The sequence below is a fragment of the Cyprinus carpio genome, chromosome B11, assembly GCF_018340385.1.
Source record: "Cyprinus carpio isolate SPL01 chromosome B11, ASM1834038v1, whole genome shotgun sequence".
Lineage (NCBI taxonomy): Eukaryota > Metazoa > Chordata > Actinopteri > Cypriniformes > Cyprinidae > Cyprinus > Cyprinus carpio.
Window position 1 is genome coordinate 22,598,001 of NC_056607.1, and position 12,055 is coordinate 22,610,055.

At 31.1% G+C, this 12,055-nt stretch overlaps 1 protein-coding gene across 1 annotated transcript in view; it reads right to left on the reverse strand.

Annotated features, from left to right (window-relative positions):
• Positions 1-1,503: 1,503 nt before the first annotated feature.
• The window catches only part of LOC109089090 (echinoderm microtubule-associated protein-like 6), a 57,901-nt gene continuing 47,349 nt past the window's right edge, over positions 1,504-12,055 (reverse strand). The window contains exons 33-42 of the mRNA XM_042733457.1: positions 11,283-11,491; positions 9,803-9,960; positions 8,932-9,046; positions 8,661-8,849; positions 7,262-7,434; positions 7,015-7,177; positions 5,610-5,713; positions 5,379-5,532; positions 2,202-2,302; positions 1,504-2,121 (exon numbers count right to left, since the gene is read on the reverse strand). Coding sequence (XP_042589391.1) covers positions 2,097-2,121; positions 2,202-2,302; positions 5,379-5,532; positions 5,610-5,713; positions 7,015-7,177; positions 7,262-7,434; positions 8,661-8,849; positions 8,932-9,046; positions 9,803-9,960; positions 11,283-11,491 — 1,391 coding nt within the window. The 3' untranslated portion in view covers positions 1,504-2,096. The remainder of the gene's footprint in view (positions 2,122-2,201; positions 2,303-5,378; positions 5,533-5,609; positions 5,714-7,014; positions 7,178-7,261; positions 7,435-8,660; positions 8,850-8,931; positions 9,047-9,802; positions 9,961-11,282; positions 11,492-12,055) is intronic.

Consider the following 12,055-nt stretch of genomic DNA (forward strand, 5'->3'; position numbering starts at 1 on the left):
GGAAGTCCTGCTGGAAAAGGAAATAAGCATCTCCATAAAGCTTGTTAGCAGATGGAAGTGCTCCAGAATCTCCTGGTAGACGGCTGCATTGACTTTGGGCTTGATAAAACACAATAGACCAACACCAGCAGACGTCACGGCACCCCAAATCATCACTGACTTCAGAAACTTCACACTGGACTTCAACCTTTCCAGTCTTCCTTCAGACTCCAGACCTTGATTTCCAAATGAAATGCAGAATTTACTTTTATCTGAAAAGAGTACTTTGGAGCACTGAGCAACAGTGCAGTTCTTTTTCTCCTCTGCCCAGATAAAATGCTTCTGACGTTGTTTCTGTTTCAGAAGTGGTTTCCTGAAGATGTCTGAGCATGTGACTCTTGATGCACTGACTCCAGCTTTAGTCCACTCTTTGTAAAACTCTCCCAAGTGTTTGAATTGGCTTTGTTTGTCAGTATTCTTAAGCTTGCGGTGATCACTGCTGCTTGTGCACCTTTTCCTACACAATTTCTTCCTTCCAGTCAACTTTGCATTTAATATGCTTTGATACAGCACTCTGTGAAATAATGAGCTTCTGTGACTTACCCTTGTCACTGATTGTCTTCTGGACCATTGCCAAGTCAGTAGTCTTCCCCATTATTGTGGTTTCAGAGAACAAGAGATACCTGGAATTTATTCTGTAGGGATGGTCATTTAATGAAACTCAAATGTAAATATTCTAATATTTTGAGATACTGGATTTTTGACTTTCAGGAGCTGTAAGCTTTAATCATCAAAATTAAAACAACAACAACAAAAAACTTTTGAAATGTTTTACTTTACATGTAATGAATCTAGAATATATGAAAGAGACAAATCAACTTTTTCACGATATTAATTTTTTTTTATATGCACCTGTATGTGCATATATATAGTGTGTGTGTGTATGTGTGTATTGACTATTTAAACACGTATGTAATACATTTCATAATACAAAACAACTGTCTTAATATACTGATTAATCAACTGAGGAATATGGTGATATTTATTGATAACTAATTCACCTTATGCAACATTAAATACTGTATTCAATAATAATTTCCACAGCTTATCTTGTGTGTCTCATTGAGTAGGGTTCCAACTATTGTGTTTTGAGAAACACAGTTTATACACACACTGCCATCATCTGGTGAAAGACGGACACACACTGAGTTCACTTGTGAGCACATAGTTCCCTTTAATTATAAAACAACAGTATTCATTCATGATCAACAACCACACAGACTTTGATTCATGCATTATTATATAGCTTTCAATTAGACTGACCTCTGATCAGACAAATTACAAAAACATGAACATACAAATGACAGATCTGCGCACGATAAACAGCTGCTGTCACGTCATTGGCTACAAACAGCGCATCGCAATCTACACACAACGCTACTACGTACATTTCATATAACTGTAATATTTGGGTTTTTTGTTTTTTGTATTTTCTTTTTTATTATAAGTCCACAGACTGACTGATTTGTTTGCGTCATACGCAAGTACCTACATAAAAAATAAATATTTTAACAAAAATAGCACAGGTCAAATATAACATCTACACATTACAGTACTTATTTCTCCTGAGTCCCATGTATTTGGATATTTCGATATTTTTAACAGGAAGAGCATTTAGTGAGCGGATATATTTGACATTTATGTACAAAATGTAAAAAGATAGATAGATAAAGAAGAAAGGAAATCATAATGCATGATTTTTTAAAAAGAATTTAAAAAAGCTTTAAGTGGACATTTAGCACCATATATGCATATGAACATTTCGGGGAAAAATCAGCAAAAACTGTGTCTCCAAGGCACTTCAGAATCCGAACAAAAAATACATTTATTTCTGAAATATTGGCATGATTTATGAGTGTATCTTTTTTTTCTTTGTAAAAGTACATGTAAGCGTAAACATTGCACGTCACAGAATGGTTAAAAAACCCTCTTCGAACTCCAGGATCCATCAGGTTTAGAGGATTAAAACGCAGCATAACAGAAGTGCAGCATCCGGACGCTGGAGGTATCTCCGGCTTGATGTTTGGAGGAGAGACTCCCAGCTGTGTGGAGGCCCATCAGATGCATCTCCACACGAACACACTGAGAGACAGAGGAGACGCATTAATAACAGTTCAGACAGACTGACGTACTGATAGACGGATGGATGGATGTGAGCTCACCTACAATCGTTGCCTCCTACACTTATCACATATTTGTCATCGTAAGAGAAACGGATGTTGGTCACATGGGCTGAGTGGCCGAAGTAACGCTTGTGTTTGGCCTGTGAAGAAATGCAACCCATCAGTAAAAATATCCAATGCTCTCAAGGCTTAAGGGGTAATATGTTTAATAATACTAGTTCAATAATATAGGGTTAATATGGTTGATTGTAATAAAGGGTTAATATGGTTAATTATAATAAAGTTCATTAATGAAGGGTTAATATGGTTAACAATAAAGGTTAAAATAAGGGTTAATATGGTTAATTATAAAAAGGGTTAATAATAAAGGATTAGTGTAAGGGTTAATAAAGGGTTAATATGGTTAAAAAAACTTTACTTATAAGTGTTAATAAGGGGTTAAAATGGTTAATAATACTAAGGTTCGATAATAAAGGGTTAATATGGTTAATTATAATAAAGTTTATTAATGAAGGGTTAATATGATTAACAATAAAGGTTAAAATAAGGGTTAATATGGTTAATTATAATAATGTTCATTAATGAAGGGTTAATATGGTTAACAATAAAGGTTAAAATAAGGGTTAATATGGTTAATTATAATAAGGGTTAATAATAAAGGATTAGTGTAAGGGTTAATGAAGCTTTAATATGGTTAAAAAAGGTTACTTATAAGTGTTAATAAGGGGTTAAAATGGTTAATAATACTAAGGTTCGATAATAAAGGGGTTTATAGGGTTAATTATAATAAAGTTTATTAATGAAGGGTTAATATGGTTAACAATAAAGGTTAAAATAAGGGTTAATATGGTTAATTGTAATAAGGGTTAATAATAAAGGATTAGTGTAAGGGTTAATAAAGGGTTAATATGGTTAAAAACTTTACTTATAAGTGTTAATAAGGGGTTTAAATGGTTAATAATACTAAGGTTCGATAATAAAGGGGTTTATAGGGTTAATTATAATAAAGTTTATTAATGAAGGGTTAATATGGTTAACAATAAAGGTTAAAAATAAGGGTTAATATGGTTAATTGTAATAAGGGTTAATAATAAAGGATTAGTGTAAGGGTTAATAAAGGGTTAATATGGTTAAAAAACTGTACTTATAAGTGTTACTAAGGGGTTTAAATGGTTAATAATACTAAGGTTCGATAATAAAGGGGTTTATAGGGTTAATTATAATAAAGTTTATTAATGAAGGGTTAATATGGTTAACAATAAAGGTTAAAATAAGGGTTAATATGGTTAATTGTAATAAGGGTTAATAATAAAGGATTAGTGTAAGGGTTAATAAAGGGTTAATATGGTTAAAAAACTTTACTTATAAGTGTTAATAAGGGGTTTAAATGGTTAATAATACTAAGGTTGGATAATAAATGGTTAATATGCTTAATTATAATAAAGTTTATTAATGAAGGGTTAATATGGTTAACAATAAAGGTTAAAATAAGGGTTAATATGGTTAATTGTAATAAGGGTTAATAATAAAGGATTAGTGTAAGGGTTAATATGAATAAGGATTAATAAGGGGTTAATATGGTTAATAATACTAAGGTTCGATAATAAAGGGTTAATATGGTTAATTATAATAGAGTTTATTAATGAAGGGTTAATATGATTAACAATAAAGGTTAAAATAAGGGTTAATATGGTTAATTATAATAAGGGTTAATAATAAAGGATTAATGTGGATAATATGAATAAGGATTAATAAGGGGTTAATACGGTTAATAATACTAAGGTTCGATAATAAAGGGTTAATGTGTTTAATTAAAGTTATTAATGAGGGTGATATAATTAAAAGGCTAATTTTAAGTGTTAATAATTAAAGCTTAACATGGTTAACAATTAAGGGTTATTATGGTTGATAAGATTAGCTCTTAAATATTCAATCTTATTAATAATATGGTTTAAAATAAAGGATTAATATAGTTAATAATACAAAGGTTTGATAATAGGTTTATATGGTTAATAATAAGGTTTATTAATATTGGCTTAACATGATCAGTATTCAGGTTTAATAATTAAGGGATAATATGGTTAATAATACTAAGGTTTCATAATAAAGGGTTAATATGGTTAATTACATTTACATTTAGTCATTTAGCAGACGCTTTTATCCAAAGCGAAGCAATCAAAATCAACAAACGCACAATGATATACAAGTGCTATAACAAGTCTCAGTTAGTTTAATGCAGTACACGTAGCATGTTTTTTATTATATAATAAATAAATATAAAATTAATAGATAGAATAGAAAAAGAATAGAGAATCTAGTGTTAGTTTTATTATTTATTTAAGAAAACAAGCAGTTAGTAACTGAATAGAGTGCTAAAGTCTAAAAGGGGCAAGTTTTTTAAAATTATAATAAGGGTTAATAATAAAGGGTTAATGTGGTTAATTATAATAAGGGTCCATAATAAATTATCAATATGGTTAAGAATAATAATGGCTAATAATAAAGGGGTAATATGTTAATAATAAGGTTTAATAACAAAATGGTTAATATGGTTAATAATAATAAGGGTTAATAATAAAGGGTTATTATGGTTGATAATAATACGATTAAATATTAAAGCTCCTATGCTTAATAATAAGGTTTAAAAATAAAGGATTCATATGGTTAATAATAAAGGTTTATATGGTTAATAATAAGGGCTAAAAATAAAAAAAGTTAATATGGTTTTACATTAATAAGGTAAGGGTTAATGTTAATAATAAGGATTAATAATAAAGGGTTAATATGGCTAATATAATGGGTTAATATTGTTAATAATAAGGGTTAATTTTGTGTGTGTGTGTATATATATATAAATTAACAAAGACTAATAAATGCTGAAACAGATGTATTGCTGATTGTTAGTTCATATTATTGCATTAACTAAATAAACCTTACGTAAAATGTAACTCTAATTTCATATTTCAAGTGTTCACATGAGTTTGGATATATGTTATTATCCAAGTTTATCTTCATACATACAGAATATTCATGCAAAGTGATTTACATTACGTATAGTTAATCTCTACTGCCTGATTTTTTTATTTTGTTTGAAATGTCACTATATTATCAGTCAACTTTGCTAAATGTGACTACAAAGCATGAATATGAAAAAAAAAATTGGTAATGTGAAAAACGCTATAGAAGTAAATTTGACTTGAGTCACGGTTGACTCACAAATTTCTCGGAGCAGGGGAAGTCGAAGAGCTTCACGAGTCCAAAATCATCTCCGGTGACCACATTGAGCCCGGCGTGAGAAACACAGGCGCAGTTCACGTCTGCCTTGTCTGCGTTGCGCGGCCAGATGCCCAGAACCTCGTCACCCAGAACACTACAGGAGGAAGAGCTTTACTACAGGACACTGAGCTCATTTCTGAGGATGTGTACTGCACAGATCTGTGAACTCACCTGGTCCAGGTCGCCCAGGTGATCCGGTCAATCAGGGCTTGCTCTGTGACGATCTTCCCGCTGGGAACCTCATGAACCTGACGCTTATATGAACCGGTAGAGACCTGCACACAGAGTTTCAATCATATCAGTGTTACTTACACTGACTCAATGAAAATTATTTTTAGTTTCAACCTTCATATACCAAAATATATTTCAAAATGTATTTCAGGGGCAAGAAAATACATCTCCACTCTTGCAGTATCCTACATTTAAGCTAAATGCAAATGTGAATGGAATAGAGATCAAACTAGATTTTCTATTTAAAATTGAGAAATTAAAGAGTTTATAGTAGAGAAACATGAATGTTTCAAAAAATATTTGGCTACAAATAAGTTCAACAAGTTTTTCTTCAAATGTCACGTGAATACATTTTTTTTTTACATTTAAATATATGAAGGGCAAAATATATATTTTGTAATTATTTAAAAAAATATATTTATATTTTTTTTAAATATTTATTCAAAAATATAGAAAAAGTGGCCAAAAAGCAATGGTGGTAAATATGTTTACATAAATTATTTTAATATTTAAATATATATATATATATATATATATATATATATATATATATATATATATATATATATATTTTTTTTTTTTTTTTGGCACATTAATGATGTTGGTTTACTGTTTTATGACATGTTTTAAGGGCCCAAGTATATGTTAATTTTTGATTGTTCTATTGAACTGTACAGTAAACTAAAAAAATCTCCAGCATCACAAAACATTGAAATTTGACATGCATTTTATTTTAGCGAATAACTTTTAAGCTCTTTTTAAACAAAATATTTTTGTTGACTCAAACTCCATGCAACACCCTTTATTTCTGCAAAATGTGCATGCACAAAAACTTAATTTGTGTGCATTAAGAAATATTTTGTCGTATTACATCTCTGCTGTGTATGTTATCAAAATGATCTAGTTCTGATTATTTGTGACCCTGTACCAGGGTCTTAAGTGTCAAGTTTTCAGAAATTAAGATTTATACATAATTTAAAAGCTGAATAAATGATGTGTGGTTTGTTAGGAGGACAGTATTTGGCTGAGATACAACTATTTAAAAATCTGGAAACTGAGGGTGCAAAAAAATCAAAATTTTGAGAAAATCAAATTTAAAGTTGTACAAATGAAGTTCTTAGCAATGCATATTACTAATCAATAAGTTTTATATATTTCCAGTAGGAAATTTACAAAGTATCTTCATGGAACATGATCTTTACTTAATATCCTGATGATTTTTAGCTGAAAAGAAAAATGGATAATTTTGACCCATACAATGTATTGTTGTCTGTTGCTACTTATGACAGCTTTTGTGCTCCAGGGTCACATTTAGTCCTCAATATGTTTTCTGAATGATTTGTACCTCGATGTATTTGCTGTCGGCAGAGAAGTCCAGCTGGATCACAAATCCAGGAATATCTTTGCAGTAGCCGATCCGGTTGAGAGACGGCCCCAGAGTCAGATCGTAGAAATCAACAGCACACTCCACCGAGCCGACGGCCAGCAGCCGGTTATCAGAGCTGAACCTGCGAGAGAAAGACGGCTTGAGAACGCATGCTTTTATCATCATGTGTTTTGTTGTGTATTTGTCATGCAGAGTCTCTTCTGACCGTATGTCCTGGATGGCCACGCTGCGGTCTCTCTTCTTGGCCCATACGCTCAGTGAATTCACCAGCAGCACGATGAACTCTCCGTTCTCCATCCCGATGGACACCATCTCACCGTTCGGACTGTACGCTGTGCACTTCGCCGGATGACCCAGACTCACTTTGTTCAGAAGTTTCTGGAACACAAAAAATGATCAACCCTCTGGTGCTCTTCGGTCATTTTTAATCTGCAAATTTTAAATTTCAGTTTTTGAGTATTTTTTATTTTAGAATGTTACAAAATGTGGTGAAGATTTTGGCACTTGCTATGTGAAAAATCAATCAATCAATCAATCAATCAATCAATCAATCAATCAATCAATCAATCAAGCAACCAATCATGCTTTAAAATGGTTAAATGGTCCTGGAAAATAATAAATGGGAAATATACTTTATATTTCATATATAATTTGAAATTGGTATTTTAGTGCATTTTTCATAACAGTTGACTTCTATAATATTTTTAATAGTGCTGTTAATCAATTAAAAAAAATTACAAAATTATTAAAAACTAATTAATCGCACATTTTTTCTGAAATTAATCATGATTGATGGCATCCAAGTTATTAAATATACTTTAATATTGCAATAATTCCACATTCAATCTTCAAATAAATGTAGAAACAACATAAAGATATTATATTTTAAATATTTGTTTAATTGCATTTTTTATATAACTGAAGGCGAGTATCACTGATACCAATACTACTTATGTCTCTAGAAATTTTTTTCTTTTTTTCCTAATATTTAACCATTGACTAGCCATTCAACATTACAGTAAAATTGAGCACTATCAATTTTAAAATTTATTAGGCTTTAAAAAGACTTCTTATTTTAAGTGAAAACAATCTTCACATAAACCCATTATAATAAACGTTATATTTAGCTGCCAGCGCCCTTACGCAAATAGGAAATATACAGAAATTGAATAAAGTTATCAAACACTAAATTGTAATTTAAATATAGATGAATCCTTGAAACTACAAAGTTCTTGATTTCCTCCTGTTTTTTGTTCTATGATTAACAGACATCACAGCAGCAGGTTATTTGGCTGCTATGACTTTAAGAGCTGCCGCTGCTCAGCGTGAGATTCTAATGTGCTAATCTGCTGCTCAAGAAACATTTCTGATTATTATCACTGTTGAAAACAGTCATGCTGATTCACATTTTTGTGGAAACTGTGATATATTCAATGTTTCAGGATTCTTCGATGTATAAAAAATTTAAAAAGAGCAGCGTTGATTTAAAATAGAAATCTTTTGCAACATTACAAATGTCTTTACTGTCACTTTTAAATTTCCTCGCTGAATATAAATATTAATTTTATCATCTTATTGACCCTACACTACCCACAATCCCTCACCTTATCAGCCAGGTCCCAGATGCGGATGGTTCCATCATCGCTGGCGGAAATGAAGACGTCTTTGGAGGGGTGTGTGGCCAGACCCCAGATGCGTCCCTGTGTGTGTCCGTTTATCATAGTGTTGGAGGCGGCGTTCTTCTCTCCAACCTCGATGATCTCACCATCCTTCGTTCCCACCAAGATCTTTCCCTGCCATCCAATAAACAAACATCTTACTACTGTATTTCTACTCAACATACACTTGAAATCGGTGCTTATGAGCATGACTGACCTTTCCTCTGCACACAGATCTGACCGTCTCGACAGGAAGTCCTGTCTCCAGCTGAAACGCTCTGCATCTCTTCATCTCCTGATCCCACAGTTTCACAGCGCCGCCCTCTTTAGTCCTGCACATACATAATGAAGCATTGACATTATTCTCATGTTTTGTGTGGACATAGTATCAATTTAATAAAAATATTTCCTTAAAATGTATACATTTCACTGCACACTATGTTCAAAAGTTTAGGGTATGTTTTTTAAGAAATCAATACTTTTAATTTAAAATGCATTCAATTGATCAAAAGTGACATTTAAGACATTCCTATTGTTATATTTCAAATAAATGCTGTTCTTTTGAAATTTCTATTTATTGAAGACTCCTGAAAAATAAAAATAAAATTACATTAAATATAAATTAAATTCACTTAAAAATAAAAATCATGGCTGCCACAAAAATTCAACACTGATGATAAAAATAAATGTTTTTTGAGCAGCAAATCAGCATATTAGAATGATTTCTGAAGATCATGTGACACTGAAGACTGGAGCAATGATGCTGAAAATTCAGCTGCGCATCACAGAAATAAATTACAGTTTAAAAGATATTCATATGGAAAACAATTATTATAAACAGTAATAATATTTCACAATTTTTACTGTATTTATAATCAAATAAATGCAGCCATGGTGAGCAGAAGAGACATCTTTCAGAAACATTAACAAACCTTTTAACTTTCAGGTTTGTTGTATTCAAGGTGTAAGAATTTTTGTCTTTATGGTCAAAACAATTTAGCTGAAAATGATTTTTAAAAACCACATGAAACTGACATGTCAGCATGTGTGTGTGTGTGTGTGTGTGTGTGTTGTAGAGCAGGACTCACGGTCTCTCTTTGCCTCCAGTCACGATGAGTCCGTCTCTGAGCGTGGTGTACATGGTGAACACTGGTCCTGTATGAGCTTTAGCCACCACGCGCACCAGGAAATGCTCTCGCCACACGTACACGTCACCGTTTATGGCCCCCGTGAACGTCAGGTTATTCTGCCAGACAAAACATATCAGAAAATCATTTCATATGCACAGATAGGTATGAGATCTAACATACAGTAGTCTTATACTTGTATATGTATAGTGCTTTACATGATACAGATTGTTTCAAAGAAGCAGGAATATAAGTGTTAATTTTGTAAAATGTATTAATTATGAAACAACTCAATTTGTGCTGTATAAAAGATAACAGTCTCTTTATTAAGCTCAATTTAATTAAATGTTTCTATATATGCGTGTGTGTATATATATATATATTTGTGCTGCCAAATGATTAATCGCGATTAATCACATCCAAAATAAAAGTTTTTGTTTACATAATGTGCGTGTACTGTGTATATTTATTATGTATATATAAATACACACTCATACAGCATATATATGTATATATTTATATTCTTATAATTTATATCATGTATAAATATATTTAATATACAAACATAACATTTTTCTTAAATATATACATGCATGTGTATGTATTTCTATATGCATAATAAATATAGACAGTGCACATATATTTTATGTAAACAAAAACTTTTATTTTGGATGCGATTAATTGCAATTAATCGTTTGAATTTTATGTTATGTATATATTTTTTTTTTGTTGTGTTTTATTGTTTTTGATATTTTTTATATTATTATATTTTAAAAATTTGATTTTATATATTATTTGTTTTGTTTTATATGAAACATTTAAAACAGTATTTTATGTATATATATTTTTTTACATATTATTCTGTACATTTATGCTGTGTAACTACCTGAATATGTATCTGTACTTATAAGAGTAAACTAAAATTACAACCATAAAAATCCATCTTTGCTACTTAAAATACAATAAACATTAACTGAAATAAAATAATAAAAAACATAACTTAATTTCAGCTAGTTGCCAAGACAACATTTCTCATATTAAAATAATGTAACAATTAGTTGAAATTCATAGAAACTCTACAGACATAAAAAAATGAAAAAATTATAAAAAACGGCAAAAACACACAACAAAAAGACTAAACTTTAATACAAATTTAAATGGAATTAGTTTAAAATTAAAAATTAAAACTGAAAGATAAAAATTAATTAAAAATATTCATTAAAAACTGTAATGGTATCTCAATCAAACTACAATAATATAGTATCTACAATAATTCTGTACTAACGAAAAAAGAATTTTACGCATCTAATCCGTCACCATGGTGCTTTGAGCAACACAATTAACCCCAGACTGCACCATGGGAGCGCTTCCTGTAATCAGTGCACTGCAAATCCATTCTAGATAAAAATCATCTTATTAATCCTCGATGAGAAAGACTCACGGCTCCAAACGCTACAGAGAGCATGGTCTGCATGCGTCCGTCCTCCACCGCTCCGATCACTCCTTTCTTATAGAGCAGAGAGCCTCCCACCAGCGTCCAGAACTTGATGTGTTTGATCCCCACCGACACAAACTGAGTGTCCGAGTCCGGCCTGAACTCCACCACGAAGATCCGGTCGCTGTGACCGCCCTTACTGCAAACCCTAGAGCCTGAGGTCACATGATGAAAGCATTCACAACAGCGTCTCAATATGCTGAACAAATTCCAATACCTTTTTCTTACTGATTCCAGAAATAGTGTCTGTTTTGCTCAAACACATCAGTCTCTCACAAAATAAGATGTGCATTTCATAGCATTTTTTTCCTTTTGACTATGGAAGCTTGTTTCCACCATGGAATAAAAAAATAAATAAAAAAGTATATATATATATATATATATATATATATATATATTAAATGGCAATTAAATTTACCTTTTTTTTTTATTCCATGGTGGAAACAAGCTTCCATAGTCAAAAGGAAAAAAATGCTATGAAATGCATATCTTATTTTGTGAGAGACAGTGTTTTTTTTGTTTTTTTTTGTAGAAAATGTTTGTTAAAAACTGTATTCAACCAAAACGTAAAAATGGTAATTGCAGTTCAATTTTTTTTCTCTGAAAAACTAAATTTTTTTCAATTTTCAACAATTATGAGTTTAGAACTTTTTTGAGAGAAAAAGACTGAATTGCAAGATATCAACTCACTGTTGCAATTTTTAACATTATTTTCTTTA